At 42.3% G+C, this 25,432-nt stretch overlaps 1 protein-coding gene across 1 annotated transcript; it reads right to left on the reverse strand.

Moving 5' to 3' along the window:
• Positions 1-2,980: 2,980 nt before the first annotated feature.
• Positions 2,981-25,029, reverse strand: epg5 (ectopic P-granules autophagy protein 5 homolog (C. elegans)). The gene is made up of 44 exons (XM_087793896.1): positions 24,251-25,029; positions 23,196-23,855; positions 22,824-23,084; positions 21,752-21,950; positions 21,542-21,678; positions 21,373-21,480; positions 21,235-21,308; positions 21,054-21,162; positions 20,119-20,233; positions 19,818-19,968; positions 19,594-19,749; positions 19,368-19,525; positions 18,459-18,610; positions 17,621-17,761; positions 17,390-17,551; positions 17,204-17,326; positions 16,872-17,134; positions 16,664-16,804; positions 16,455-16,599; positions 16,156-16,353; positions 14,738-14,845; positions 14,538-14,660; positions 14,308-14,474; positions 13,427-13,660; positions 13,237-13,360; positions 13,026-13,170; positions 12,482-12,653; positions 11,622-11,784; positions 11,394-11,536; positions 11,163-11,319; positions 10,093-10,287; positions 9,636-10,019; positions 9,370-9,577; positions 9,225-9,300; positions 8,545-8,648; positions 8,310-8,485; positions 7,260-7,481; positions 6,992-7,201; positions 5,960-6,104; positions 5,654-5,896; positions 5,369-5,582; positions 4,434-4,646; positions 4,251-4,365; positions 2,981-4,181 (listed from the first exon to the last, which is right to left on the reverse strand). Exons 1-44 carry the CDS (start codon positions 24,302-24,304, stop codon positions 3,999-4,001), a joined length of 7,731 nt encoding a protein of 2,576 aa, XP_087650022.1. The 5' UTR covers positions 24,305-25,029; the 3' UTR covers positions 2,981-3,998.
• Between the last annotated feature and the right edge of the window lie 403 nt (positions 25,030-25,432).

Genomic DNA, 25,432 nt, shown 5'->3' on the forward strand with positions numbered 1-25,432 from the left:
TTCATGATTAAAAGTATGACCTTCACATCATATTTTATGTCTTGCCATTAAAAAAAAGCATTTTCTTTTCATTGACATTTATGCTCTGCCTATCATTACACTGTCTCTTTAAGAAACATTACTCAAACATTAGCAGGAGCCAAGGTCACAAACAGGGAAGTTCCCGCACATTTTGATTTTTTTTGGGGGGGTGGGTGGCGGGGGGGAAGCTAGGCTCTCTTCATCTAAGCTACCCCCCGGTAAAATAGCTTACGGTATAGAGCTAATGCAATATTGAACTAAATTATATACTTGCTAGCTTAGCTAGTCAAAATCAGAGGTATTGTCTGTCTATTAATAAAAATGTATTTTTTATTAGTAGGTATTTCGAGGTCACTTCCACGGTCGAGAAATAAACAGCTATTCCATGAAAAAAAAAAATTCTGCCGGGGTCATCCTTCCTTCATCCTTTAAAAGTTGTGTAGATGTTTAGTTGTGTAGTTGTGTGTGTCATGCTGCTCTAGACGATCACCGTCTCATGTCTCATCACATGACAAACCAAAAAGTGCACGTGAGGCCGACTTATGTGCCGAGAGAGACGTCTGGGAAAAAGAGTGCTGATGCTGGGTTTCCATGGCGACATGGGAATCTGCCAGACGTGTCTGCCTGGACTCGTGTGTAACAGCAGCACGTGTCGCGGCGTAGCTTCCGTGTGATAGTAGATTCCGTGTCTCTCGTGTTTCATTTCAACACGGCGTCTCCTGAGGTGACAGACGGGAGGCAGACGGCGGCGGAGACGACAGACAAGAGGGCTGCAGACATCACCGTGGGGGGGGCATCCTGTCCTCATATACCATTGGTACACCTCGTCCTCGACTCACCTACACTATAGCAGTAACCATAGCGACCGGCCTGATGTGAACTGACGTGAGGTGATGCGAGGACTCGGGATGTAAACTTCCATATACTAGTGAAGGTCTGAACCACTCCCACGGTCGCTCACTCACTTCCTTCCTTCTCTTGGTGCAGTTCTTTCTCTGCAGAAGGTCCCGCAGAGCTCTGCAGACTCGCTGCTCCTGCTTGACTTATGAACACAGAGATTCTTTCTGACACGCCGGCAGTAATCCTGGAAGCTCCGGGCGGCAGCGGAGTCGTTAGTGAAGGAGGAAGACTCGAGTCGTGAGGATCCACTTCTATAATCTGTCCTTAAAGTCGTCCTCACCTGCGGCTCTGAGTCCTGCTGGAAAAACACTTTAAGAGAAAGATCTGTAGGATGAAAGTAAAGGGAGGATTAAGTTGATATTCCTTTCTCTGTCTCCTGCTGTGTCTTTGAGTCTCGGGGTGTCAGAAAATACTGATACATCTGAATATGGCTTAAGATGTTTTCTACGATATTCAACAGTACATTATACATTTTTTTAAATTACAATTAACATGATTTTTTTGCTTGTATATATTTTGTTTAAACTTAGTTAACTTAGTTGAATGTAACATTGTGTGTTTACGATACTACGACAGTTGTTACTACAGTATTGCAATTAATCGTATCATACCAGGGGTGTGTATTGGAAAAAATATGCTGATACGATACATATCACAATATAGTAGCAACAATACAATATATCACGATGTATTGTGATAGTGTACGAAACATATATTTGTAGTATGGTCTGAGTAATTGACTCGGGTGTTCCATCGTTTACAGGTCACATGACTTGATGAAGTCGTAACTGCTTTCATTTGCTTTAAACTGTATCCTCTCATCCTCAGTCAGCACAGAAATCTGGTGAAATTTCATTGTCAACGTATCGATATTCAACCGTACATTATACATTAAAAAAAATACAATTAAGATGCTCAAGATGATTAAAATGTTCACATCATTTGGTTGATATTTGGTTGATATTTCTTCTTTTGTGAAATACAACTATAGATCCCTCTGTTTAAACTTAAAGTTAACTAATGCTAAAAATATAGCATTGTGTGTTTACGATTCTACGACAGTTTTTCCGTCTAAAAAGCTTTATATCATTGTTATTACAATATTGCAATTAATCGTATCATGAAGCCAGGGGTGTGAATTTGAAAAAAATATGGTGATACGATACATATCACGATACAGTAGCAACAGTACAATATAACGCGATATATTGTGATACTGTACGAACAAAGATATATTTGTAGTATAGTCCTAGTAATCGGGTGTTCCATCATTTACAGATCACATGACTTGATGTAGTCGTAACCGTTTTCATTTGCTTTAAACTGTATCCTCTCGTCCTCAGTCAGCTCAGAAATCTGGCGACATCTCCTAGTTTGTTTTCTACGATAACGTATCGATAACAGTACATTATACATTTTTTAAAATTACAATTAAGATGATAATATTCACATTATTTTGCTTGCATTTCTTTTTGTGAAATACAATGTAGGGGGGTGTGCATGGCGCAGCGAGTGACACAGCCACAAGTACTGTAGAGTACTGTGAAATTTTGTAATTTGTAACAATCTGAAACACTATTCCCTGCATTCTGAGGGCCACATTTTTCCTGAAATAAAGGCAAAAACAACAGGAAAACAAAAGAAAACCCTCCTACACCGCTTAAGACACAGCATCGGGGCCACAATTCACACCACAGGGGATCAAAATCACAGCATAGGGGACCCCTTCGCTGAATGGCACTGGCGAGAACCCTGGAATCGTGGAGTACTTGACTCTGGTGTTGCAGAACTAACGATCACATGACCCTTGACTAAGTCGTAACTGCTTTTATCTGTTTTTAAACCAATATATGTCCAAATAATCTAATTTAAACTGTATCTTCTCGTCCTCAATCAGCTCTAAGTTTTTGTGAAAATTCCATTGTTTCTTTAGATTCGGAGGACGTAATGACTGCTGCCATCTAGTGGTTGGAAGTTTGATTGCAACACAAAAATGTACAAACGCTCTAAATATTTGAATGTCATTTTAAAAAACACAAATACAATTTGACAACTAAAGTTTTTTCTTTGATGTTCTTTACTTCCACAGCATCCGCACACATGTCACTTTCTGTCCTACAGTTGCTTTATCAACCAGGGAAGCACATTAAGGGTCGAGTGTCTCTAATGTCAACAGAACCAAACAAACAAGGCATAACATCTTCAAATGAAATGATCAAATACACATTTTTGATAGAAACGTGTCACGAAAAGGTTTCTGTAGGGAAGTATATTAGTGCCATCAAAACATTTAAAATGTACTTCAATAATCTAATTCAATAATTTGTATATTGAAAGTTGTTTTTTATGAGAGTTTGATATTCTAATTATTAAAAAATAAAATGTCTAAATTCAATATTTTTTTTAAGTGATTGCCTTTAAAATTCAACACAAAAATGCTGGCACTATTTTAAATTGAATTAAAAAAGTTACAAATGAAATAATTAATTAAATTTAAACATTTATTAAAAATATTCCAAAAACCAAAACAAACTTTCAATATAGAACATATTGAAATTAATTATTTAAGAAAAAAAAACCCATTTAAATACAAGAAAGTTTCATCATTAAAACAGTGGCACTGATATACTTCCGTACTATTGCGACACATCTTCAACACACCGTTGGCTCCGACACTACTGTAGCAAGTAGTGTCGTTATAAGCGCACTAAGAGTGTGTGATTGTGCGTTTTTGTTCGAGGATGAGAAGAAAACATGTGTTGGCCGATGAGCTTGAAACGCATCTTTTCTTTGGCAAAAAACAAGGAAAGCACTTGAGGGCGAACATGATATAATACTGACGACCATGACGAGCATCCATGACTTGAGAGGCAGTTGTGTCATCAAAGTTCAACCACAGACGGCTAAACTACGAGATCCTGCTCCAGGTTTCACAGGTCGGCTCTGATCATGAATTAAAAAGTGCAAGAATACCACAGGCATCACTGGTCTACAAGTCTGGACCTCTTCATCATGAGTTCTAATGTGCAGGACCTTCAGACCGTGAGATCCACTTGAGGGTTGGATCCAGGTGTCGGTCAGTGCATGATGTGAAGGTAGCGCAGGTCCGGGTACAGCAGGTTGGCCAGCAGCGCCAGCAGCCGCGGGCCGTCCTTCAGGCAGTGTCCAGGGTAGCGGATGAACTGGACCGCTTTGCTCAGAGACTCCTCCAGCTCGGCGTAGGGTTTGCTACCGGACATGGTCTCCAGGACCCCCAGACTCTGTTGTCGGGGACACGTCAGACACTCAGTTACACTCGTCAACAGTTGAGTTCATGTCGTTCCACGTACTTGTTGTGCTTTGGCCGAGAGTTCCAAGTCGGTGCCGGGTTGAAGTCGTACCTCAGTTTCTGACGGAATCTGCACCGAGAGGAAGGCGGCCAGACTTCGGACCACCACTCGGAACCTGAGGAGAACAAAAACACAGACGTTGTTGTTAGCATTAGCATTAGCATCACAGTGACTTGGACCCACTTGTTGGAGACCGGAGACTTCTTCCCGAGGCCGATGGCTCCCAACAGTCCTGAGTTGAGTCTCTCCTCGCCGAGCTGCTGCAGCCGAGTCTGCAGCCTCAGCAGACCCAGGACCAGTGCGGCGGTCTCTCCCTGGCTCAGCTGCAACTGTTCCGCCGACAGCTTCAGAGCCTTGTGCCACCAGAGGAAGAGCTTGGCTTCATGTTCCGGACCACTGGCATGAAGAACGTCAAGATGTCAACAGGTCCAGCAGTTTAGAGCAGTAGATAATATGTTAATACTGTTGGTCGAACCTCAGTTTTATTGTTATTAATATGGAAGTTAATATCAGTTCCATCAGAATATTGACTTAATTAACACGATTTGTTTTTCTTTTTAATAATTGAATTCAATAATTGTATCTTGAAATATTGAATTTTTCTTGAAAAAAAAGGTGGAGTTGTTTTTATTTATAAATACAGTAAAATGACATGAGATTCCAATTCCAACGATTTAATTGCATTTATTTTAAATTCTATTTTTATTTTTTTTATTTATAGCTTTTAAATTCTATATAAATGGAAACTTCACAATTTTCTTAGTGACCCTAATATACCAATATTTTTATTTTAAATTTAAAAAGCCACAAATGAAAACAATGAATAAAATCTAATTTTAAATGGTTTGAAATTAAATATTCAAATTATTTAATTCAATTATATATATATATATTACCTACACAAAGTACACAACTTCAATTGGAAATGTTAAATTCAACTTTTCAATATCCCGATGGCTCTAATATAATGTGTTATATGTCTCTGTGTGTTAATATCCAAAATCTCTGTCACTCATCTAAACCACTGGCATCTTTATAAATCATCAAATCCACAACGATCTACGTTGTTTTTGATCAAACCATCAGGTGACGACATCTAATGACTTCAACAGACCAACCTGGGGAAGACTTGGTTGGTCCAGGTGTTGATCAGAGCCAGAGTTCTTCTCTCATTGGCTGCCGTGTGCTCCGAGTTAAGGCGCTGGAGGATGAAGGCGTACAGCGTCAGGAAGCTGCTCCCTGATTGGCTCTCCGACAGGAAGTCGTCCATGGTGAGCTCGGGCACCTGAAGCGAGGCCAACACGGGACCCCAACCGACGCTCTCCTCCTCCGCTGGAACACAAAATCACTCAGTTCAACTTTTCTACCTCGGCTGCTCGACGAACAGGAAGCGAGGAAGTCACCATGATGGAAGTATGCGGTGATGCAGGCCTCCATGATGCGGGTCATGTGACGCACCGAGGCCAGGCAGCGGGAACAGGCGGTGAGAAGAGGCAGGATGGGGAACCCCCGACCCTTCTTGTCCAGCCAGGTGATCACACGAGCGGCCAGAGCCTCGCCCGAGGACACGCCCACGCCGTTGAGCAGAGCGAGGGCGTCGCTGAAGAGGTCGCAGAACGCCATGTGCCTCTGCTCCAAACCCGTCTCTGCAGGGCAGAACCGGATTAGAAGGGTCGGCTGAGGAAACACGGGTCACTGAAGCCGCTCACCTGACGGGTTGTGAGTCACGATGCTGTCCAGAAGCGACTCCAGCTGCGTCTGCAGGCTGCTCAGGTTGATGCTGCCGCCTTGCTCGAGGGTCACCAGGCACTGGACGCTCCAGCACATGTAGGCTCTGGCTTTTGGCGTGGCCTCCTAGTGGTGAAAAATAAATGAAAACTCAAACAGGAAAAGTTCTTAGGAACGCAGACCTCTGCCAAGCAGCTCATTTCTACCATTTATTTTCAACTGATTTTCCTTCATTATGCCATCCACATAATTAAATACTGCTTTTTAAGCATTTGAAATATGAAGCTCACTTGCATTATACACATGTACAAGAGTTGAGCAATATTACCTTTTACTGAAGGTGAAAAAACAAATCCAAATGAAACTACAGAAGTATCTTCAAATCTAAATCATCTGAACCATTTTCTATTATCAGAATTTCTTGATTCATTTCAACTATTTGTTTACAGACAAGCAGACAATCTCCTTGGCAGATGTAATGATGTTTTCTTTGTACACAGTACTTTATATTTGTACACATTATGTTATCAAGTTGCAGTCACAAACCACACAATTCATTGTCATTATTGACACTTTTACAAACAGATTATATGACGGCAGAGTTTTTATTTGTTCAGGCTTTTCCTTGATTTTCTGGAACTCCTGTTGTGTTATCAGTTTTATCTTGACCTTTAAAGTATATACTTTATTGAATATTGTTTTGATTGTTTAAGCGCTTTGTGACCCTGGTCTGGAAAAGCGCTATATAAATAAAAATTACTTACTTACTTGCTTACTTACAAATACGGTCGCTACAATACTGTATTTGAATCGTGTCTAATGTTGTTATGACAAAAGTGATCGACCGCTGTGATTGGTTGGCTGGGCGGCAAAGCCTTATGGGAGCTCTTCAGGTCAACGTTACTAAGAGGGTTGTTGAGCGGGACGAGACCTCATATGCAATTTTGATTTTGCATGTTCATAACTATTGAGTGTCAAACTAAAACCCGGCGGCTCGTCTGGTTCTGACTCACCCGGTGAGGAGCCTCGTGGACCCGGGGCTGGAGTCCAGCAGCAGATCGCAGCAGCTTCAGCATCAGCTGCGGCGCCGACTCAGCGCTCAGCATCAGGGACGGGGGGTAGTGTGTGCTGACGTAACCCAGGACGCCCCTGTAGGAGGACAGGTCCAGCTCGTGACAGGGCAGGGTCGTGCACTGGACCAGCAGACTGAGGAGCGGGGAGTCCTGGAGAAGGATCCGTGAGGGAAAACAAAATACACAACTGTGATCTTTTTGACAATACCTGCTGACTCAGCAGCTGCTCCTCTTTAGCCAGGAACACCAGCATGTACAGCAGGTAGACCAGCATGGTGTGCGACTCCGACTGGACCGGGTTCAGCAGGGTGGGGTACAGGGTCGCCGCCGGAGACGAGTGCAAGTGGTCGCTCAGAACGCTGACCCAGTTGACGTCGCACAACACCTCGCCCATGAACAGGAAGCAGCTCTTGGGACTTCCTCTCTCCACCTGCAGACGGACCATGAAAACCTTTGAATATAAATCTAGGAAAACAGCTAAAGTAAACAAATAATATTGCGATTCAGTGTGTAGTTGTGTGGTCAAACGTCGTGTTGGTCTTACTACACAATGACTTGTATAGCATGACCAACACAACAGTTTAACATGCAACACTTCTTCGCTGTAACCAGGCCTGCATATCATGATGACATGAATTGATTTATACAAAAATATTTTTAAATATAACATATTTTAACTCATACTTAATTAATGTTTAACTTTTGACCTCTTAAAATAGCGCGCCAGAAATGTATGCAACACATAATTATCACACACATTTCAGTGCAAAAGTCTATACAATAATAAATGATGATAATTACATTAACATTTCAAAGAAATTGTGTTGGAAAAACAAGAAAAAAGTTTTGGCTACATTTTTTTCACTTTCAAAGAAGAAAAATCATCTCATTCCTTTTTTGTTTCTGCTGCCACCTGCTGTAGATTCAGTGTAAGCTTTTTTTCCTCAAATCGTAGATATTTTTGATGTATTTATTGCATCGATTTGAATTGAAAGAAACAAGGTTCAGCCCTTTTTTCAATCTCTGATGGTCTTAGATTAGATGGAATTTATTAATTCTCTGGAGATCTCCTTCGGGAAATTAGGTTTCCAGTTCACAACAGACGATAGTTTCATAAAAACAAGAACAAGTATCAAAGTGCAAATAAAAAGAACAAAGTGCAAATATAAATAACATAGATCAAAGGAAATAATGCAAAGAAAAGGATACAAAGATCGTAAAGAAAGAAAGTGTCTTGAGGGACACTGTAAAGACTCACGTTAAACAGCTGCTCCATGAGGTGGGTGTCGGGCTGCAGGTACCTCCAGGGAAGTGTGCGCAGGTGTGTGTGGTACATGTACAGCAGGTACTCCGGCGTGCGCGCCGACGTGCAGCTCTGGCAGTACTGCATCATGCACAGCCACAGGGCTCCCCTCTGACCCGGGAGCAGGCGTTCTGTGGGAGTTTGGTCGGAGTCAGACCGGATCACGAGGAGACGTTGGTGTTGAACTCGCCTCTGAACTTGTGGTGCAGCGTCTCCGACAGTTGAGTGTAAAGTCCCATCAGACTTCCTGCTGCGCCGGCGTCGCTCTCCAGCCACGGGTAGCACTTGAGGTTACTGAGGCGAAGTTGAAATGAAGGATGGTTTAACGTTGTAGATAAAGAATTATATAGTAGAAAACAAACTAGTTTAGCAGAGTACACCAGTGTCATCACAACATTGAACAGTTTAATTTAACATTTGACATTTTGAAACGTTTTTATATTGAATTTTAATTTAAAAAAAAAAATTCTCATGATATTTTCATTCCAAAAATAATAAAAAAATAAATAAAAAAAGGCCTTCTAAATGTAATATTTTTTTAAATGTAGCTTTTTAAATTTAACATAATGGTTTTATAACAGTGCCGGCAGACAACACCAATAGAGCACAAAAGGACTTGATCAGGTGCGTATACTTTGTAAGTAAGTAAGTAAGTAATTTATATTTATATAGCGCAATTCAAATAGTTAAAGAAAGGACACAAATTCAACTTTAAACACAAAATATATTGAATTTCATTATTTCAATGCAAAATATTCAACATTTTGGTAAAGTTTCAAAATGTAAAATGTTAAATTCAACCATTAAATATTCTGACGGCACTGATTTAATTCCATATTGAAACCACCAGCTCTAGAGTCCAACACTTACCTGCCATCGTCAGAGTCCAGAGGGAAGATCCAGGGTCGGAACAGCCGCACAATCCTGCCGTGTAAATCCTGCAGCGCTGTAGAGCAAACGTGACAAGAGTGAAGTGACGTCATCAGAACTCTCCTTTCACTGGTGAATCGTTTACCTTTAATGGTTTTCCCGCTGCCCATGGACTCCCTGACGCAGCTGCTCAGAGACGCGCTGATCAAAACCCCGGCCAGGTGGTCGAAGAAAGAGACCACGTGAGTGAAGTAGGGGGTCCAGACGGAGTAGAGGCCGAAGCTGCGCAGCTCGGGCTTGCTGAGGCGGCTTTTGAGGAAGAAGTCGCTCAGCCAATCCAGTGTCTCCTCCGCCTGTCCAGACACCGGAACACTTAAAACTGAGATCGCAGACAAAGCAGCATCAACTCACCTGCTGAGGTGAGAGGGTGATGGTGGATCTGTGAGCAGAGGCGGTCCGAGGGTCGGCGGGGTTGTGACTCTGCTCCGCTTTGTGCTTGCTGCCCCGTGCCTGAGGCAGACATCCCAGAACCTGCAGAGTCGCTCTCCAGCATTCCGGGCTCAGCAGCTGGTCCGAGGAACCGGTCATGAGCAGGCGCAGGCAGTCGCTGTAGTGGTCGGGGAAGCGGTGGCGCAGCAGGATGGTCCAGTGTTTGTTGAAGAGGTGGAAGGGTGTCAGGAACTCCGGCTCGGGGTCTCGGCTGCAGACGCAGAGAGCTCCGTGGACCAGCTCCAGCAGGCGCGTCCTCTCCGAGAACACAGGCTGGGCTTCGGCCAGCCAGTGTGTCAGGTCGAACTACGAAACCAACAAACAAACCTACATGTTAGCGCCGTTACTTTTCCCGCAGAGAGACTGTGTCGGATCTCACCTTCGTGAGGAGCATGAAGATCACGTCGGCTCGGTCCAGCTGGAGCGACGTCACCACGTCCTGGTAGAGGAAGACGAGGTGACCCGGGGCGGCGTTGGGGGTGAAGAAGGGGGAGATGAGGGGGCAGAGACGTCTCTGCTCCAGGATCGTCTTCAGGACGCGACCGCACTCCTCAGGGTTTCCCTGGATAAACACCTGTTCAAGGAGGAAAATTTAACATTTGATCAAAAAATCTTGTTAGTTTAACCCTTTAAGCTTCGATCATGAGTGAGTTAATTCGTATTGAACATATTGAGCATTAGACAAAATCAAGGAAGTAGCTACTTTTTCAATTGTTCATTTTAACAACATTTATTTAACTTTTATAATAAATTGAAAACTCAACATTGCACTTGACCCGTAGTTCCAGTACTGCTTTGCCGCCCAGCAAACCAATCACAACTGATGATTTTTGACAAGGCAACATAGACGTAGAATTTAATTTTGGTATTACAGCAACCAATTATGGGAGTACACTGTTATGTTGGCACCATAGGTAAGGCAGGTGAAGGGCCTCCTCCTAACTTCTGATGTCAAGTCGCTGGCTTTGACAATCCTGAATGAGTTTGCTACGATATATTTAAATATGTAGTACCCTGTGGAAAACAGCGAGCTCAAGAACTGCAATATAGCAGGGGACCACTGTAGTTTGAATTAATTTTGGATTATAATTCTTACATTTTTTTCACTAGACAACTTTTCTAGGTGGCCACCAAACTGTTTCACTGCAGCGGGGCAGGGACGGCAGTTGCATTTATTTCTTTACTAAAGCCCAAGTACTGAGATTAATTTTTGGAAGCTTTTATGGAGAGAGGAAAAAAAAAGCTCTCATTTTGTTAACAAATGCACATGTGGGCGTGGCAGCAGGGCTCGAGACGCTTCAGTTTTCACATTCATCATTCATTTACGATCTTCTACAGGTGGGGGACGCCAGACTCATGTTCAATCTTCTGTAGTGATGTTTAACATTAGGGTGTACAAATATCATAGATACTCGTTTAAGACTTTCCACGTGTTCTACGACTACACACCTGACCCAGGATCTCCACGCACGACGACAGGTACTGGCGTGTTGGTGGATGTCTCAGTGTGTCCTCGCACACGTAAGACACCACCTGGTAGAACGCCGACACTCCGACTTGCTGCACGACCGGTAACTTGCGTTCTTTGTAGACGTTCACCAGAGCCCTGAGGAACAAAAGGAGTCACATGATGACAAGAGCAAGTGTCGAGATTTGATTTGTGTGTTTTTTTGTACTGACGTGATGAAGTTCTCGGTGTGAACAGCAGCCTGGGCCAGACTCTGAGGAGGGGGCGCCATCGCATCGGTCTGAAGCTTCTTGATGTCCCTGTGCAGTGACGTGATCTGTGTCTGCACCGCCTCCTGCCTCTGGACGCACTCACACTACACACACACACACACACACAAAACTACTTCAACACAACTACAAACTTGACAGGAGTAAACGAGAGTGTGTGTGTGCTCGTACTGTGACGGTGATGTTAGCCGGGCCCTGGCACGGTTGACCTCCCTTCCCTTTGCACTCCAGAGCCATGGTCACCTGCTCCGGCATGTTCTTGTACAGCTGAGGAAGACTCTCCAGGAGCTCCTGCTCCATCGCCACCTGCTGGGCCTCACGTGAAACTGCAATCCTAAGAGCAGAGAATCGAAATGAAAACTAGAGTTAAAAACAAATAATTATCCAAGGGATGTGTATTGTCAAGAATCTGGTGATACAACAATACAATATATTGTGATACTGTAGGAACAAGTATATACATTTGAAGTATTGTCGAGTACTTGACTCTGGTGTTGCAGAATTTACAGACCACATGACTCTTGACAAAGTCGCAACTGCTTTCATTTGTTTTGAAACCAAAATATGTCAAAACATCAGCTTTAAAAGCTGCTGGAGTAGACAGTAACCTCTCGTCCTCAGCCATCGCAGGGATCTCGCTTTATTTCATAGTTAATTTAGCTGCAGAGATCATAATGATTGCTGCCATCTAGCGGCACAAAATTTAATTTCAACACTTAAACACCAAACACTGAATATTTGATTTCAAAGATCATTATAGAGACTTTAATGAAATATAAGTGAAAGAAAAAAGTGACAAAGTATTGTCAATATCTATACATAATCATGATATTCAAGTGTTAAAATGTTTTCTTAAACCTCTATTATGACCACATCCCTTTGACCTCTAAAACTGCTTTTTTCCTGTCACACTGATATGGTTTCAGGCTGGGCGGCAAAGCATTATGGGAACCGTAAAGGGTTGGTGAAAGGCTGTCACTATGACAATACAATACAATATAACAATGATATATTTTTTAAAAAGTTGGTACCTGGCCTGCTCCTGCAGAAGACTGAGATCCCGCTGGAGCAACACAGCAGCAGCTTTAGAGTCAGTCAGACAAACACCAGGGACGTCGGCCACAGGAGCTCTGTGCTGCTGAAGCTCCGGAGCCGGGCGAGGAGCCGGATGCTTCTGCAGGTTGGTCACGATACGTTCCTTTGCTGTGGAAACCAATAGTGAAGGGGAAGTTATAAATCAAAGTAGATAAAGGTTCATGTTGATGTGGTGAGTTATAAAGATGCCAGTGTTTAAGATAATATAAGGAACAAACATTATGGATGTCAACAATTATACAACGACTTCCAATAACAGTAAAACTGTTGAAGGAGAATGGTTTAGGAATTTGATTCTCCTGGTTAGAGACAATTGTTCAAGGGGGATAAAAGATGTTGGCCCCTCGTCAGAGTGTGACGTCACAGCTCTCAAAGAGCCTTTTTCTAAACAACCGAGTGAAGGTTTTCTTTGTTAGGAATCTTGAGAAGAGAAGCCGACATCGTAAAAGAATCCATTTGTTTCAAGACTTGGCTGCGTACCGTTGCTAAGGCTGGCGTAGTCGGTGAGGCCGGGGTTTTGGCTCTGGAGAAACGTTGGCTCGCTCTGCACTTTCTCCCACAGAGACAACACTTCCCTCGCATCGTGATGAAGACGCTCCAGGTCCAGGAACTCCAGCCAAAGCTCCTGCAGGAGACACAGTTGTAGATGCTGGGATGTCGACAATCGCTGGTGTCAGACGATGACGCTCACCTGCTGCCACTGCATGACTTGGGCCAGTCGGTGAGGTTCGTACTCGGGCGGGAGAGAGGGGAGGTAGACTTCTCGTTTCTGAAGAGTCTCGTCGTCCAGCCACAGAGAAAATACTCCACACAGCCTGAGACCAATCATTTTTAAAACACACACACACACACGTCTTGATTATCTCACATTACTGACTCACCTGACCAGCTCTGTGTGCAGGAGAGGCGAGGTGAGGTAAGGCGGGCGAGCGTTGTCTGGACTTTCATCAGACGCAGGGTCTGATGTCGGGGTGTTCAGTGGGGGGGCCCTGAGGGCCTGGCTGGCGGCGTGGTGGAAGTCACAGATCTCTTGTATTTTCTGTCTTATATCTCGGAGCAAAGCGGCATGAGATCCCTGGAAGAACCTTCGACCGATACATCCGCCTGCAGCCAGTCTGGAAGCAAAACTCCAACCTCACACACCATTTTTTTGGTTCCAAAAAGTTCATATGAATAATTTAACAAGTTATGTCAAATGTCCTGATTAAAGAATAAATGTTTAGTGCTATGGAAGCTTATCAGTGCCGAATATTGAATGCATAATCTATTTAACGTTTCCAATGTTTAAACGTTTTTGAATATTTAAATTCAGAAACTCCTATGTTGAAAGGTTCAAGGTTTCTTTTTTATATTTAAAGAAAATTTAAAAAAATGTGAATATTTACAAAACGATTCGAAAAATAATAACACAGAGTGATATTGTCTTGTAGGACAATTACAGCAACAATTTTAGATTAATTTAAAAGTTGATGTTAATATCAATTAAAAAATACTACATTTTGATCATTTTCTGTTGTATTATTGGAATTAGAATATAAAACTTGAAAATTAAATTAAATAGAAATGAGTGGATTCAATAATTCAATAAAAACAAATTAAACGTTGTTATATAGAAATGATCGATTACAATTATTAAGACAAAAACATCTTAAAAAAAACAAGAATATTAAGAAACCCTCAAGTTTCCACATTTAAAATGCTAAATTCAACCGTTCAGAAGAACATACTTATGATCATCGTGTAAAGATGTTGTGATTCTCACCCAAACTCTGGCCCAGGCTGCCTCAGATAAAGCTGTAGAAACTTCTGCCAGACCAGAGGAAGCAGGGGATGATCAGGGGGGGTGACTAAAGCCTGACAGGCCCAGCGGTAAACTTGAAGTCGCTGCAGCGACGGAGCTACTGGTAGTTTCAGCCTCTGCTGTGCCTTCTGTGTGATATAAACAGACGTTAAGTTTCACACTTGGGTTTCAACGTTTTGTCATGATTCCACCTTTATAGCTTGTTCTGGGGAGATGTTAGAATCCGACAGCAGCTCATTTTCAACGCATCGTCTGAGCTGAGAATCCTCCTCAAACGCTCCCTCCATGTTGAGCACCAGCCAGGCGAACCAAACCTGTGGGAAATCATCGAATTGCGTGATCAGCTCAGACACATAATCCATAACATCGAGCGCTTTTTATGAGCTTTTACCTCCGCACTCAGGGATTGGCCCTCAATGAAGGAGGGCGTGGCGTTGCCGGCAATCCAGCCAACCAGAGTGGAGAGCAGTCCTCGGTCACTGTGGCAACCCAGAGCATTCTGCAGATGGAAAGATAGTCACTCACTGGAGACCAGAAGGAATCTCCACGTGAAGTTTCACCTCGACTGCATCTTAAATGTATTGATCTAGTGGCAAACTAACTTGTGTGGTCACCAAAAAATGTACAAAGAAGTGACCATTTAATATCTCACTTGTCTCAACAACCCTCTCAGTAACGTTAACTTGAACAGTTCCCATAATGCTTTGCCGCCCAGCCAACTAAAACGATCAAAACACAGAGTCCGTTCCGGTCGCTCCAACACGCCGCCACTTCCCGTTCCGGTTCTGAATACTTCGCTTTGTGGAGAAAGATGCTCAATTCAGAGTGTGTCACGGGTCGTTTCTTCGCCGCTCCAAGTCAAACAAAATACAAGCTTTACGATCGATCGTATACACTTTCTACCGGCGACTTTACAGGTCAATAGCCTTGGGCAGAAAAGGTCCCGATCTGTAGAAACATCGCTATGTTTACGCTATATTTAAGGCAAATTTCTCGCCCAGGGGGTCATCCTTTCTGGCCAAATGGTTCTTTCAAGTTCCCTGTGTCCCGATCCCCCGTAGAGAAGACAACCTGATTTATTTTCTTGTAATCTTATCATTCAAATGTTCTCGGGTGGGGGTTTCCGTTTTTACCCGGATGTGTCTTGCTTCGTTCTGTGATCTACGATTTAAGGTGTGATTGGCAGATAAACAGATGTTTTAATTTACTGTTGTCATATCTCTAATTCTGTTTCAAGCTTGTCGTGTGATCAGTCTGGAGTGAAATGTTGATGGTGAATGTGTATTCAAACATTTAAGCTCTTAGATGAAGCGAGTAATTTATACTTCATATTTTGATTGTCTTTTAGCATTAATTTAAGTATGGCGTATACGTATAGTGTATAATAATTTTAATCTAACACAACCAATTACAGTTGCAGATCACTTTTGACATAGCAACACAGACGTTGAATTAAAATACAGTATATAAGCGTAGACGTCACTAAATAGTGCAGTGGTGGGAAAGGCATCATGGGAGCTTATGAAATAACAATGAACAGGAGTAAACATGTCGATATTTGATGTATTATGTATTTTTACAATATTCTTTCACTTTATTTGAGAACCAAGAAAGACTCATAAAGGGACTACAAAAAATAACACACGGTAATAAGAAAAATAAGTGGAAATTAAGGGTTATGCAGCTGTCAGAATCAACTTAATAAAACAGTTCAATTGTTTGACCTTTGAGTGTCTAAGGACCAGACTTTGACAGGGTCTGAAAATGAATGGATCTAATGCCCTTGAGCCTCTGGTGTGTTAATCTTACCTTATGTTGCTGGTATAGATGTTTCTGCAAACATTCTTCCTGGTGGTGAGTGAACGCTGCACAGCAGATCTGGTCCATCAGGAACAACACGGTTTTGTCTCGGTACCACAGGTTCTGCTGGGTCAAGATGCCGACCCAGAACTCTAAAACTGCAGCTGCACCGACACGACCGGGCAGGGAACTCTCCACCACATGGCCCTAAACCGTAGACGGGCAATTCAATTTACAAACACGGCCACAAAGTATTCTTTGATTGCTGATTTTATAATCATATATTATTTCGAGTTTTCCTGCTGTACCTGAATGACGCTGTTCAACAGTCGGACGTTGTCGCCGTAGTTCGTTCCCGTGAGCAGAGGCGCGACTCGATGCGTGACCTGCTGAGTCACGCCTTGAGGACACACGCTGTCATACTGCAGGAACAACTGGATACAACTCACAAACCTGCGGGTGGAACAGGTGAGAGGTTCAGAACCTGAAACTGGACCTGAACTGTCGCTGAACTTACTGAGCATTATTGAGCAGGTAGAAGCTCAGCGGGTACGTCGGCGGCAGGATGTTGTCCAGCAGGTGCACGGCGGCTCTCAGGTGGTGAGACTGAATCAGACTCTTCAACAAACCAACTCCTTCGGTGCAGAAGTGCTCCAAGCTGACGACATCAAACATGTGATCAACATATTAACCTTATAAATGTGACCTTGTGTTATGCTTCATACTTATGTCCCACTGTCGTCATGGCAATCGTCAAGTAGCAGCGGATAGGGAGTCCTGATTTGACCGCCCGGAGGACAGAGTGCATGCTGGGAGTGTGCGTCAGCTCCGGAGGCGGGCAGGACGTCAGGGCAGGGACGGACCAGGCTCCTTTGTAGCTCTGAGCGTTCCCGTGAAGCTTCAGCCTGAGGAGCAGCTGCCACGCCCACTGACTGAAGGACGCCTCGGGCGAGCCGCCCAGTCGCAGGACGCTGGCGAGATACGACACCTGACGGACGGGCGAGAGAAAGAAGAGTCAAGAATTGTGGATCGGCAACAATTTGACCTGCCAATTCACCTGTTTAATTCCCTCTGATATGAGGCCGCTATAAGGTTTGTCCGTCAGATACTTCTGATACGCCTCAGCCACCAGCAGCGCCACCTTGCTGTGGAAAGACGAAGAAAGGACGAGCCCTCCTTCCTAAAAAAAAATGTAATAAATTTAGTCTAGAAATTTGTGACAAGAGAATCAGTCTCAACTTACGGGTCCATAACCCCAGTTTAGACCTTCAAGTATGACACAGGCCAGGCGGTTCTCCACGGCGGAGAGAGGATGCTGCAGAAGCCACGAGCTGATCACACACAGCTCCTCTGGACGCAGCTGCCACAAGCTCAGGGGCAGCTCTTTGCACAAGTAGAGCGCCACCTATAGCACAGACATCACAGCGATTGAGTTGACGACGAGCGACTCCGATCAAGCACCAGCTGAACTGACCATGCCCACGGACTGAATGGTTTCCCTCAGCCTCTCCAGAAGCACAGATATGATGTAGGGATGGGCCGTTGCTATGGCGGCCAGCAACTCCCTGCCGACTTTAGAGTAGATTTCTCTGGTTGAAACGCTCACGTACGCCACCTGGAGCGGGAGATCAGAGATCAGGCGTGAGCCTTAAACAAGCTTAACTTAGAAGGAAAGAAGTTATATTTTAAGTTTAAAAAGAAATGATAACGATGTTGTAAGTTAGCTGAAACTAATAAATACACATTTGCTGCACTTTCTGTATCAAACTACAGCACTACCAATACACAAAATGTGTCAAACTCAGCTAGTCTAGGTCTAAATTAAAGTAGATTACGGTAATATTTATGTTGATATGGTAACGTTCAAAGATGCCAGTGTTTAAGATAAGAGACAGAGATTCTAGATGTCATCATTACAAGTAAAACTGAATTTTCTTTGGTAAAGAAGGCAAAAAGAGATATAATTATTATAAGTGGAGTCTAAAAAAATGACCTTAACGGAGAAAAGAAGTTTGCCCCTTGTATGATTGAGTTTACACCCTTGGGCTACAGGATTTGGTGCGTGGGAAAATTATGTTGCATCATTTCTACCCACAGTTTTCGGATTTAAAACTGATGCCTTTGATGTGAGCTCGCCTGGCATCTCTAGCGCGCACAATTTAGCCACAAATAAATACTGACAGAACACAACACAAAGCCTTTTACAATAAAGACATAATAAAGATCCAAATATAATTTCTTATTTGTTCAAAATTAACCTAAGCAATACAGAATCCTCTTTTAAACATGACATTGTTTATCGTTTGGAATACCTGGTAAATGAGGAGTGTGATGGTGGTGATGAAGGTGGGGTCCGAGTACTGAGTGGGCGTGGCCATGTGTGCCAGAGCGGTGAGGAGGGAGATGCCATCAGAGCTGTTGACTTCACACAGCCACTGCTCAAACCTCTCTTGGTGGCCAGGATCTACAATAGTGAGTAAGAAACAGCCCGACAATCATGACATCCTCATACAGGTGGCAGCAGACAAAAGTGTATTTCATTGTTAGTTCTGCTTAAAATATGCCCACTATTAAACTATTATACTAACAAAATTCTCATTGTTCAAGACTTATAAGATACATTTGAACACTGATATCATGTTAAATAGTAAGTATTTCACACTTAAAATATCATTGAAGTAAGAACACAATGAACACCATAATATATCAGTCATTGGAAAAATGAATTTGAATGTATTTGAAATGCTAAAACTTTCAATTTTTTTATTGTTATTTTTTTTTTTCAAGGAATTAAGTTGTTCTTCTAAATAATTAAAATCAGTAGTTTCTATATTAAAGGGGTTTAAGATGTTTTTTTTAAATAATATAATTTAATTATTTGTAAAATGGGTTGAATTCAAAGGTTGAATTGAAACATATAATTTAATAAAAAATGTGAATATTTAAATTTTTACTAGTAGAGTTTGATATTCAAATTCCAATAATAAAAAAAAAAATACACTTTGTAAATCCAATATTTTTCTAATTAGTAGCTTTTTAAATTCAATATTTAAACTGTTGACAATACGTTTAACTAATTCAACATTTCATTACACAAATTATGATTACAACATTTAATTTTTTTTTCCAAGTTTCCAAATGTGTAATGTCACATTCAAGTATTCATTTTTCTGATGGCACTGATGTACTATGACCAACATTTCACCTAATAAAATAAATACCTCTGAGGGCTGTGATGCACGATCGCGTGTCGTTCACGGAGCTCAGATCTTCCAGTTGTGTAGTTTCAGCACACTGCATGAAGTACAGGACCCTCCACAGCATGGAGCTGGACAAGGTTCCGTAAGGCATCTCGGTCATAAACAGCCAGATTCCCAACCTGAGAGACACGAGCGCTGGATGAACGAAGACTTCCAGGTGTGACGCGGCAGATGAAAAAAACCTCACCTTTTGTTCCGGAGTACGTGCAGGACAGCTCGGAGGAACAGGTGGTCATATTCCACCTGCAGTTTGTCCACGGACAACGAATGCGCCTGAGAGCCGGCGGCACCGGTCGTGCTCACGTACTGGGCCCAGTGATCGCTGACGTAACACAGAGTCATCCTGTAACACAAGTCGTTCAGATTTAAAAAAAAAAAGTTCTCTCTCAAAATACAGCGAGACTCTCGGACCTGATGATGCGTCCGATGCGTTTGACCAGCTGCCTGTAGCGAGCCCGGTTGTACGTCTGCAGGCCCAGAGCCAGGATCTCGATGAGGGAGGAGGCGAAGGCGAAGATGCGCATTATCTTCTGACTGGAGCAGGCCTGCGGCTCGTACACACCTGCACACACACACACAGGTTTACACTTAGTTCACATGTGTTAATCTGGCCCAACCAGTCATCTAATGCAAAGATAAGATAAGGAACAGATAATTATAGAATTATACAGCGACTTCCACTGTAAAATTAAAGTTAAAGAAAAATTCTTGCCTAGTTTGTTCATGCCCAGCATGTGTGAATAGAGCTGTTGGAAGGGGAACTGGGTCATGAGGGAGATCAGGTCCTCCTCACATAGCAGCAACCAACTGCTTTCTGGATCCTCGTCCTGCACAGCATCAAATCATACCAGACAGAAGAAGAAACACCAATAAATGAGAAGAGATTCAACAGCCAGTTCTAGACTCCAATATGTCTAATAAGAAACAGTGTTCATTAAAATGCTGACATTTGGGGTTTCGAGACAGCAGACGTGTGCGCTTAATGCTCGAGGGTGTTTGAGTCAGACAGTTATTGAATACATGCTGGTGGATGAATCATCTTTGATCCACTGAGATTACAGAAGAGTGTTTGACTGAACATGTGACTGGTGAAGAAAATAATACATGGTGTCCGTTTAGGTAGAACGACCTCTTTAAGTAAATAGTTGTACATGGGGAAAAAAAGCACTGAAACAGCTCATACTATCACCAAGGAGATAATCAACTCCACTTTAGGAGAATAAAAAATCTTCCATGATTTTTTTGCCAGGGAAAAAAACTAAGCTTTTTGTATTATAAACTTTTGTTAAGAGACATAAATACTCAACCATCACATGGATCAGATGCCTGAGTTTATCTGATTTTTTTCCCCCTTTATTAAATTACATTTATTCTCACACAGTATTCAAAATATAAGATTCACATAATTTTTCTATAAAATGTTGTATATATTTTAATGTATAAGTCTCTCCAGTGTCTCAATGGTTTCATTAGTGTAGTTGCTTCTTTAACCAGTTCTTAGATCTATAGTACAGCAAGAACTTCCATGAGATATTGTCTATATGTCGACTGATGGATTGGAAAAGAGTTAACAGGATTGGGACATAATAAGAATTATTTTAGGATGTCAAACCAGTATCGAAACAGAAGAAACAATATTCGAGATACCTCTTCTCCTCCTTCATCCACAAGAGTCCAGTTGCCTGATCCAGGACCTGGAGATGATGAGCTCTGACTCTCACATGGTTTCAAATGTGCCAGAAACTCTGCTCTGTGTCTACAGAGAACACACAAGGTCAGTTTAAAGTTTGTCACAACAAGAGATCATGTTTTTTAAAGTTGATCTAACCTGGCGGGCGACATCAGGATGGCGAGAGCCTGCATGAAGTTCTGGACTCCACCGGAGTTTCCCAAAACTTCAATCTGACCAGAGGGACATAAACGTGTCAACACCACACTATTCTCGTAGGATTCCCTCCAAACCGACCTGCAGAAAAGCTGCCGCCCATTTCCCAACTCCAGCAGGACAACACAGCAGATGACACAGCAGGTAGAGGTGCTCCCCGGACCCCCCGACATGCAGCAACACTGCCACCTAGAGACAAACACGGGTATTGAAGGACATGGAATGAAAATAAAGTTGGTTGTAAATGTACCAATCGCTCCAGCCAGTGATGGATGTCTGTCTGAAATTGTGTGTCGTCGAGGACTCGGCGGGTGAAGCTGAAGAGGACACTGATGGCTGCTTTGAGAGGCTGGTTTGAACGCGGCTGACCTTGACCTCCAGAATAATCTGATGAACGCAAACAAATATATTCATGATTAACACGTTAGTCCTCTTCGTATAAAAGCAACAATTGTTTCACCTTTTAACAAGCGATTCAAATAGGATTCCACCTGGAGGCGTGACAGCAGAGCAGTGTACGCGTGCAGCGCCACCTTCTGGTGGAGAAGCTCGCTGCGAACTTCCAGTTGCCTCTTTAATTCAGCCAAAACACTTTCATTGTACTCTGCCTGCTGGAAGCGATGGTAGCCACTGACCTTGGACTGATCCGCACACACACCCTGGAATAGAAAAAAACATGAGACGGGCAAAAATATTTTAGGCACGTTACGTTTCATTGGACATGAGGAGAACAAAAGGACAAGTTTAACCCTTTATTGGTTCATGTTGCCACAGACAGGATCTGCATTTTAAATTAAGAGAAGTCCTATAAGCTTGATTCTATCTTTTCTATCATCCATCTGAAAACAAAGACCTGACGCTATAGAGAAGATGTAAGGATGTAATGGTATTGAAAGTTTCAAGTTTCTCCAACCAAAAGTATCCTGGTTATCATTAATATTGTGGTGATGTTGCAACATTTTCAAAAAGTACTTTAACGCGGTAAATTAATTGAACATGATCTAATTCAGCAATAAAGGCACAATATGCAGGCGCTAAGAACAACACAAACTATGTAAACAGTCAAATAAAAGCACATTTATATTCTTTCCTGATTCAAAATAACTTTTTGTTTGCAAATAAATAAAAATACATGTTAAAAAAAACACACTCAAAAGTAAATATACGATATAGAAGGATAGCAATTGAAAATATTAATGAATAAATACAACAATAAATAAACAAATATAAGTATTATTTGATACATGAAACACTTTATGTAATCTAATAATTACATCAGTTGTGACAGAGTCTTGCTGGATACATTAAATATCGATGTGATTTTTTTGCCCTGGTTCTCAGACTTGATCAACAGGTTTTAAAGTTAGTTAGTAAATCATTTCAATACAAGTCGTTATGACTAAACCTAACTTGTGTCATGTATTTCCGTGACTCTGTGACTTATTTTTTTTGTCTGTTTTCATCATGTCAAAACAAATCTTCAATAAATATTTACATAAACTTCCTGCTAACAAGTTCATGATGGTCCAAACCTGAAGTGTTAGCTGTTGATCTCTGAAGCTCCAGAGACGAGTCTGTGTGCTCCTGCAGTCGGACGACTGCGTGTGCATCTGTGTGTGCGACTGGGTCAGTTGTCTTCGACAGCGCCAGTAGTTCTGGAGAAGTTCAGCCAATTCATGGTTGTCTTGTCGAGCCAGTGCCGAGAACTGAGCTGCACACGACTCGACTCCCTCCAGCCAAGTACGCAATCCTCCACCTGACTCCCACACACTCAGCTGCTCCTGTGTAAATGGCTGACGGAGAAATATGTTTTAGACGTGTATCCGATACTTGATAGTCAAGGTTAATGGACAGAACACACAAAATATTACTTTATTATTACTATATTTGTCCACCATGCTCACCTGAATTTGTGTTGTTATCCTGGGTAGTTCTGGGTATAGATTGGTCCGGGGAAGCTCTGACACCGACTCCACTGGTTCTAAACTGGGAGGAGAAGATTCCAGCTCGGCTAGTGCTAAAACTGCCGGCCCTGTTCCACAATGCTTTAGAGCAACTCCGGAGAGGTCTATGATGGAGCCTTCCTCCAGTGTTGGGAGAGCCGGGTACAGAGCAGGAGCGCTGGCCACGTTCTGGATCTCATACTGGGAAACGGTTGAAACACACAGAGGATTCTGGGAGTGTTTGTCTAAGTCCAAGTCGCTCTCATGTGATACATCAGTTAGCTCTGCCGATGGTTGTCTCCCCTCTTCCTCCTCCTCTTGTCTCTCAACTTTGAGCTCAGTCAGATGCTCAGTAACTTGTGACAAGGCTGGAGCCGGCTCTGAGGTCTCAGTTAACACTGATATGGTTTCAGCTGAGGTTGGCTGCAGAGTCCCACAATCTGGCCGTTCTGATGCTTTGTTGGTAGTTTCTTCAGTTTGGACCAATCCCTCTTGCTTTTTCTTTTCTTCCGTTTTCTCACACGGTAGACTGAGCGGGATGCTGCAGAAGTCAGCATCATGAGAGGCAGACGAAGGTGCAGCTTCCCTTTTGGGTTCAACTGTTGTCTTATGTTTCCTGGCCTGTGGAAAACAAGAAGCCACATTTCCCGTTGAGCAACTAACCATGATTATTAATAAACATTTTTAGGCTTGTAATTATTAATCGTAGTCCTTACTGACTGTAATGAACAGTGTATGAGAATCAAGTTTCAAAATATATACTTAGATCAATTAGAAAATGTTAAGGCAAGTGTAATTATAGAACAAAGTAAACATTTTTTGTGTAAAATGAACAAAAGCCTTTATGAATTTAAGGGTTATTTGGGCAATAACAATGTACCAAAGTTATGATGTGACTCTGAAGATGATTTAAAAGTTACCCTTTGAGATAGTTCAATGATTGTAAATGTGAGAATAACATTTTCACCAGTCTCTCTGGAATACATAAGGTAACAAAATATGACTTGTGTATTTACCTGCGACTTCCCACTTGACTTGGTCTTGCTCTTCTCCCGTCTTACAGCCTCCATGGCTGGCCTGTGGTTCCCTCAGCCTCCCCTGAACCTCAGATCACACTGGCAAACATGTGAGTTCAGTTCCTCCTCGAGGAAACGACCACTTGTTTGTATTATAGCAACATTTTCTGCCCCAAACGCTGCTGCTGCTGCTGCTACTGATACACAGCGCAGTCGTGGCTGAAAGTGCGGTCAAGATAAATCCAGCCACGGCTGGTAAACAAACTTATGCCTTCCAAAACCACCGGCCGGAATGAATTTAAAAGACTAAGCGTGACGTCATCACAGTAGAAGACACTGTGTCGTCATGTTCGTACCAGATGAAAGTCGAGAGCTCTGTTTCTCCATCTACAAGAATTCCATCTTATTTCAATTCCTTTTTCTCGGGTGAAGCTAAAGGTGACCCGTCACACAAACATCCTCACAACAGCTGGAACTATCTGTACAAAGTTAATCCTGTATTTTTAAAAAAAAACAACAGAATTATCGCTGGAACCGAAACAATAACATGACAGTCGGTGCTTTATAAAGCTAAGCTAAGTTAGCAAGTCGCGCAATGTTTGGGCGATAAATTCGAAACGCGTTGCCTTCTCTGACTCCGTCGTTTTTATTTTTGTTAGCGTTAAAAATAAGATTCCGCAAATAAGAATGATGGATGATCGCCTGCCGCGCTTTGCTTTTCTTCAGCTGTCATTTGTTTTGTTTATTCCAAGAAATCGGTGATCGCGATCTGTGATCACGTGTCCACACCACCTCTCTACGGAAGCCCCAGTAAATCAACTTTAGTTCTGGATGTAAACAGGTTGTTAAACTGATATGAATATGTTTTTATTTTACAGCTAAACATCTCGCATATTAATGTTACTCACCATAACAATAGAGTGGTTGCCGTTGGACTGTAATGTGACGTTTATATTTTTCTGCTAGATAATACTGTTTGCTTTATTAAAAAGAAATGGTGTTGACACGTTTAAAATGTCTATGAAATTTATTGCATGATTAATTTAGAAATTTCAAGACATTTCATGACTCACAGAAACTTATTTGGAAGCATGTATTTTATTGTCAGATACTACTTCTTATTTTTTAATACATTAGTTCAGAGAATGTTTTCCTATATATCCAGGCATGGAAGAAGTCACT

This window comes from Callionymus lyra, chromosome 1 (assembly GCF_982586985.1).
Source record: "Callionymus lyra chromosome 1, fCalLyr1.hap1.1, whole genome shotgun sequence".
In the NCBI taxonomy this organism is placed as follows: Eukaryota; Metazoa; Chordata; class Actinopteri; order Syngnathiformes; family Callionymidae; genus Callionymus; species Callionymus lyra.

What these genes read in the sequence shown, in the direction of transcription:
- epg5 (XM_087793896.1), bottom strand. Translation starts at nt 24,304, where the DNA reads ATGGAGGCTGTAAGACGGGAGAAGAGCAAGACCAAGTCAAGTGGGAAG. An exon ending in TAAACTGGGGTTATGGACCC is followed by an intron (nt 17,327 to 17,389) that starts GTAAGTTGAGAC and finishes ATTTTTTTTTAG; the next exon opens with GAAGGAGGGCTCGTCCTTTC. An exon ending in ACCAACCAAGTCTTCCCCAG is followed by an intron (nt 4,647 to 5,368) that starts GTTGGTCTGTTG and finishes TCTTCATGCCAG; the next exon opens with TGGTCCGGAACATGAAGCCA.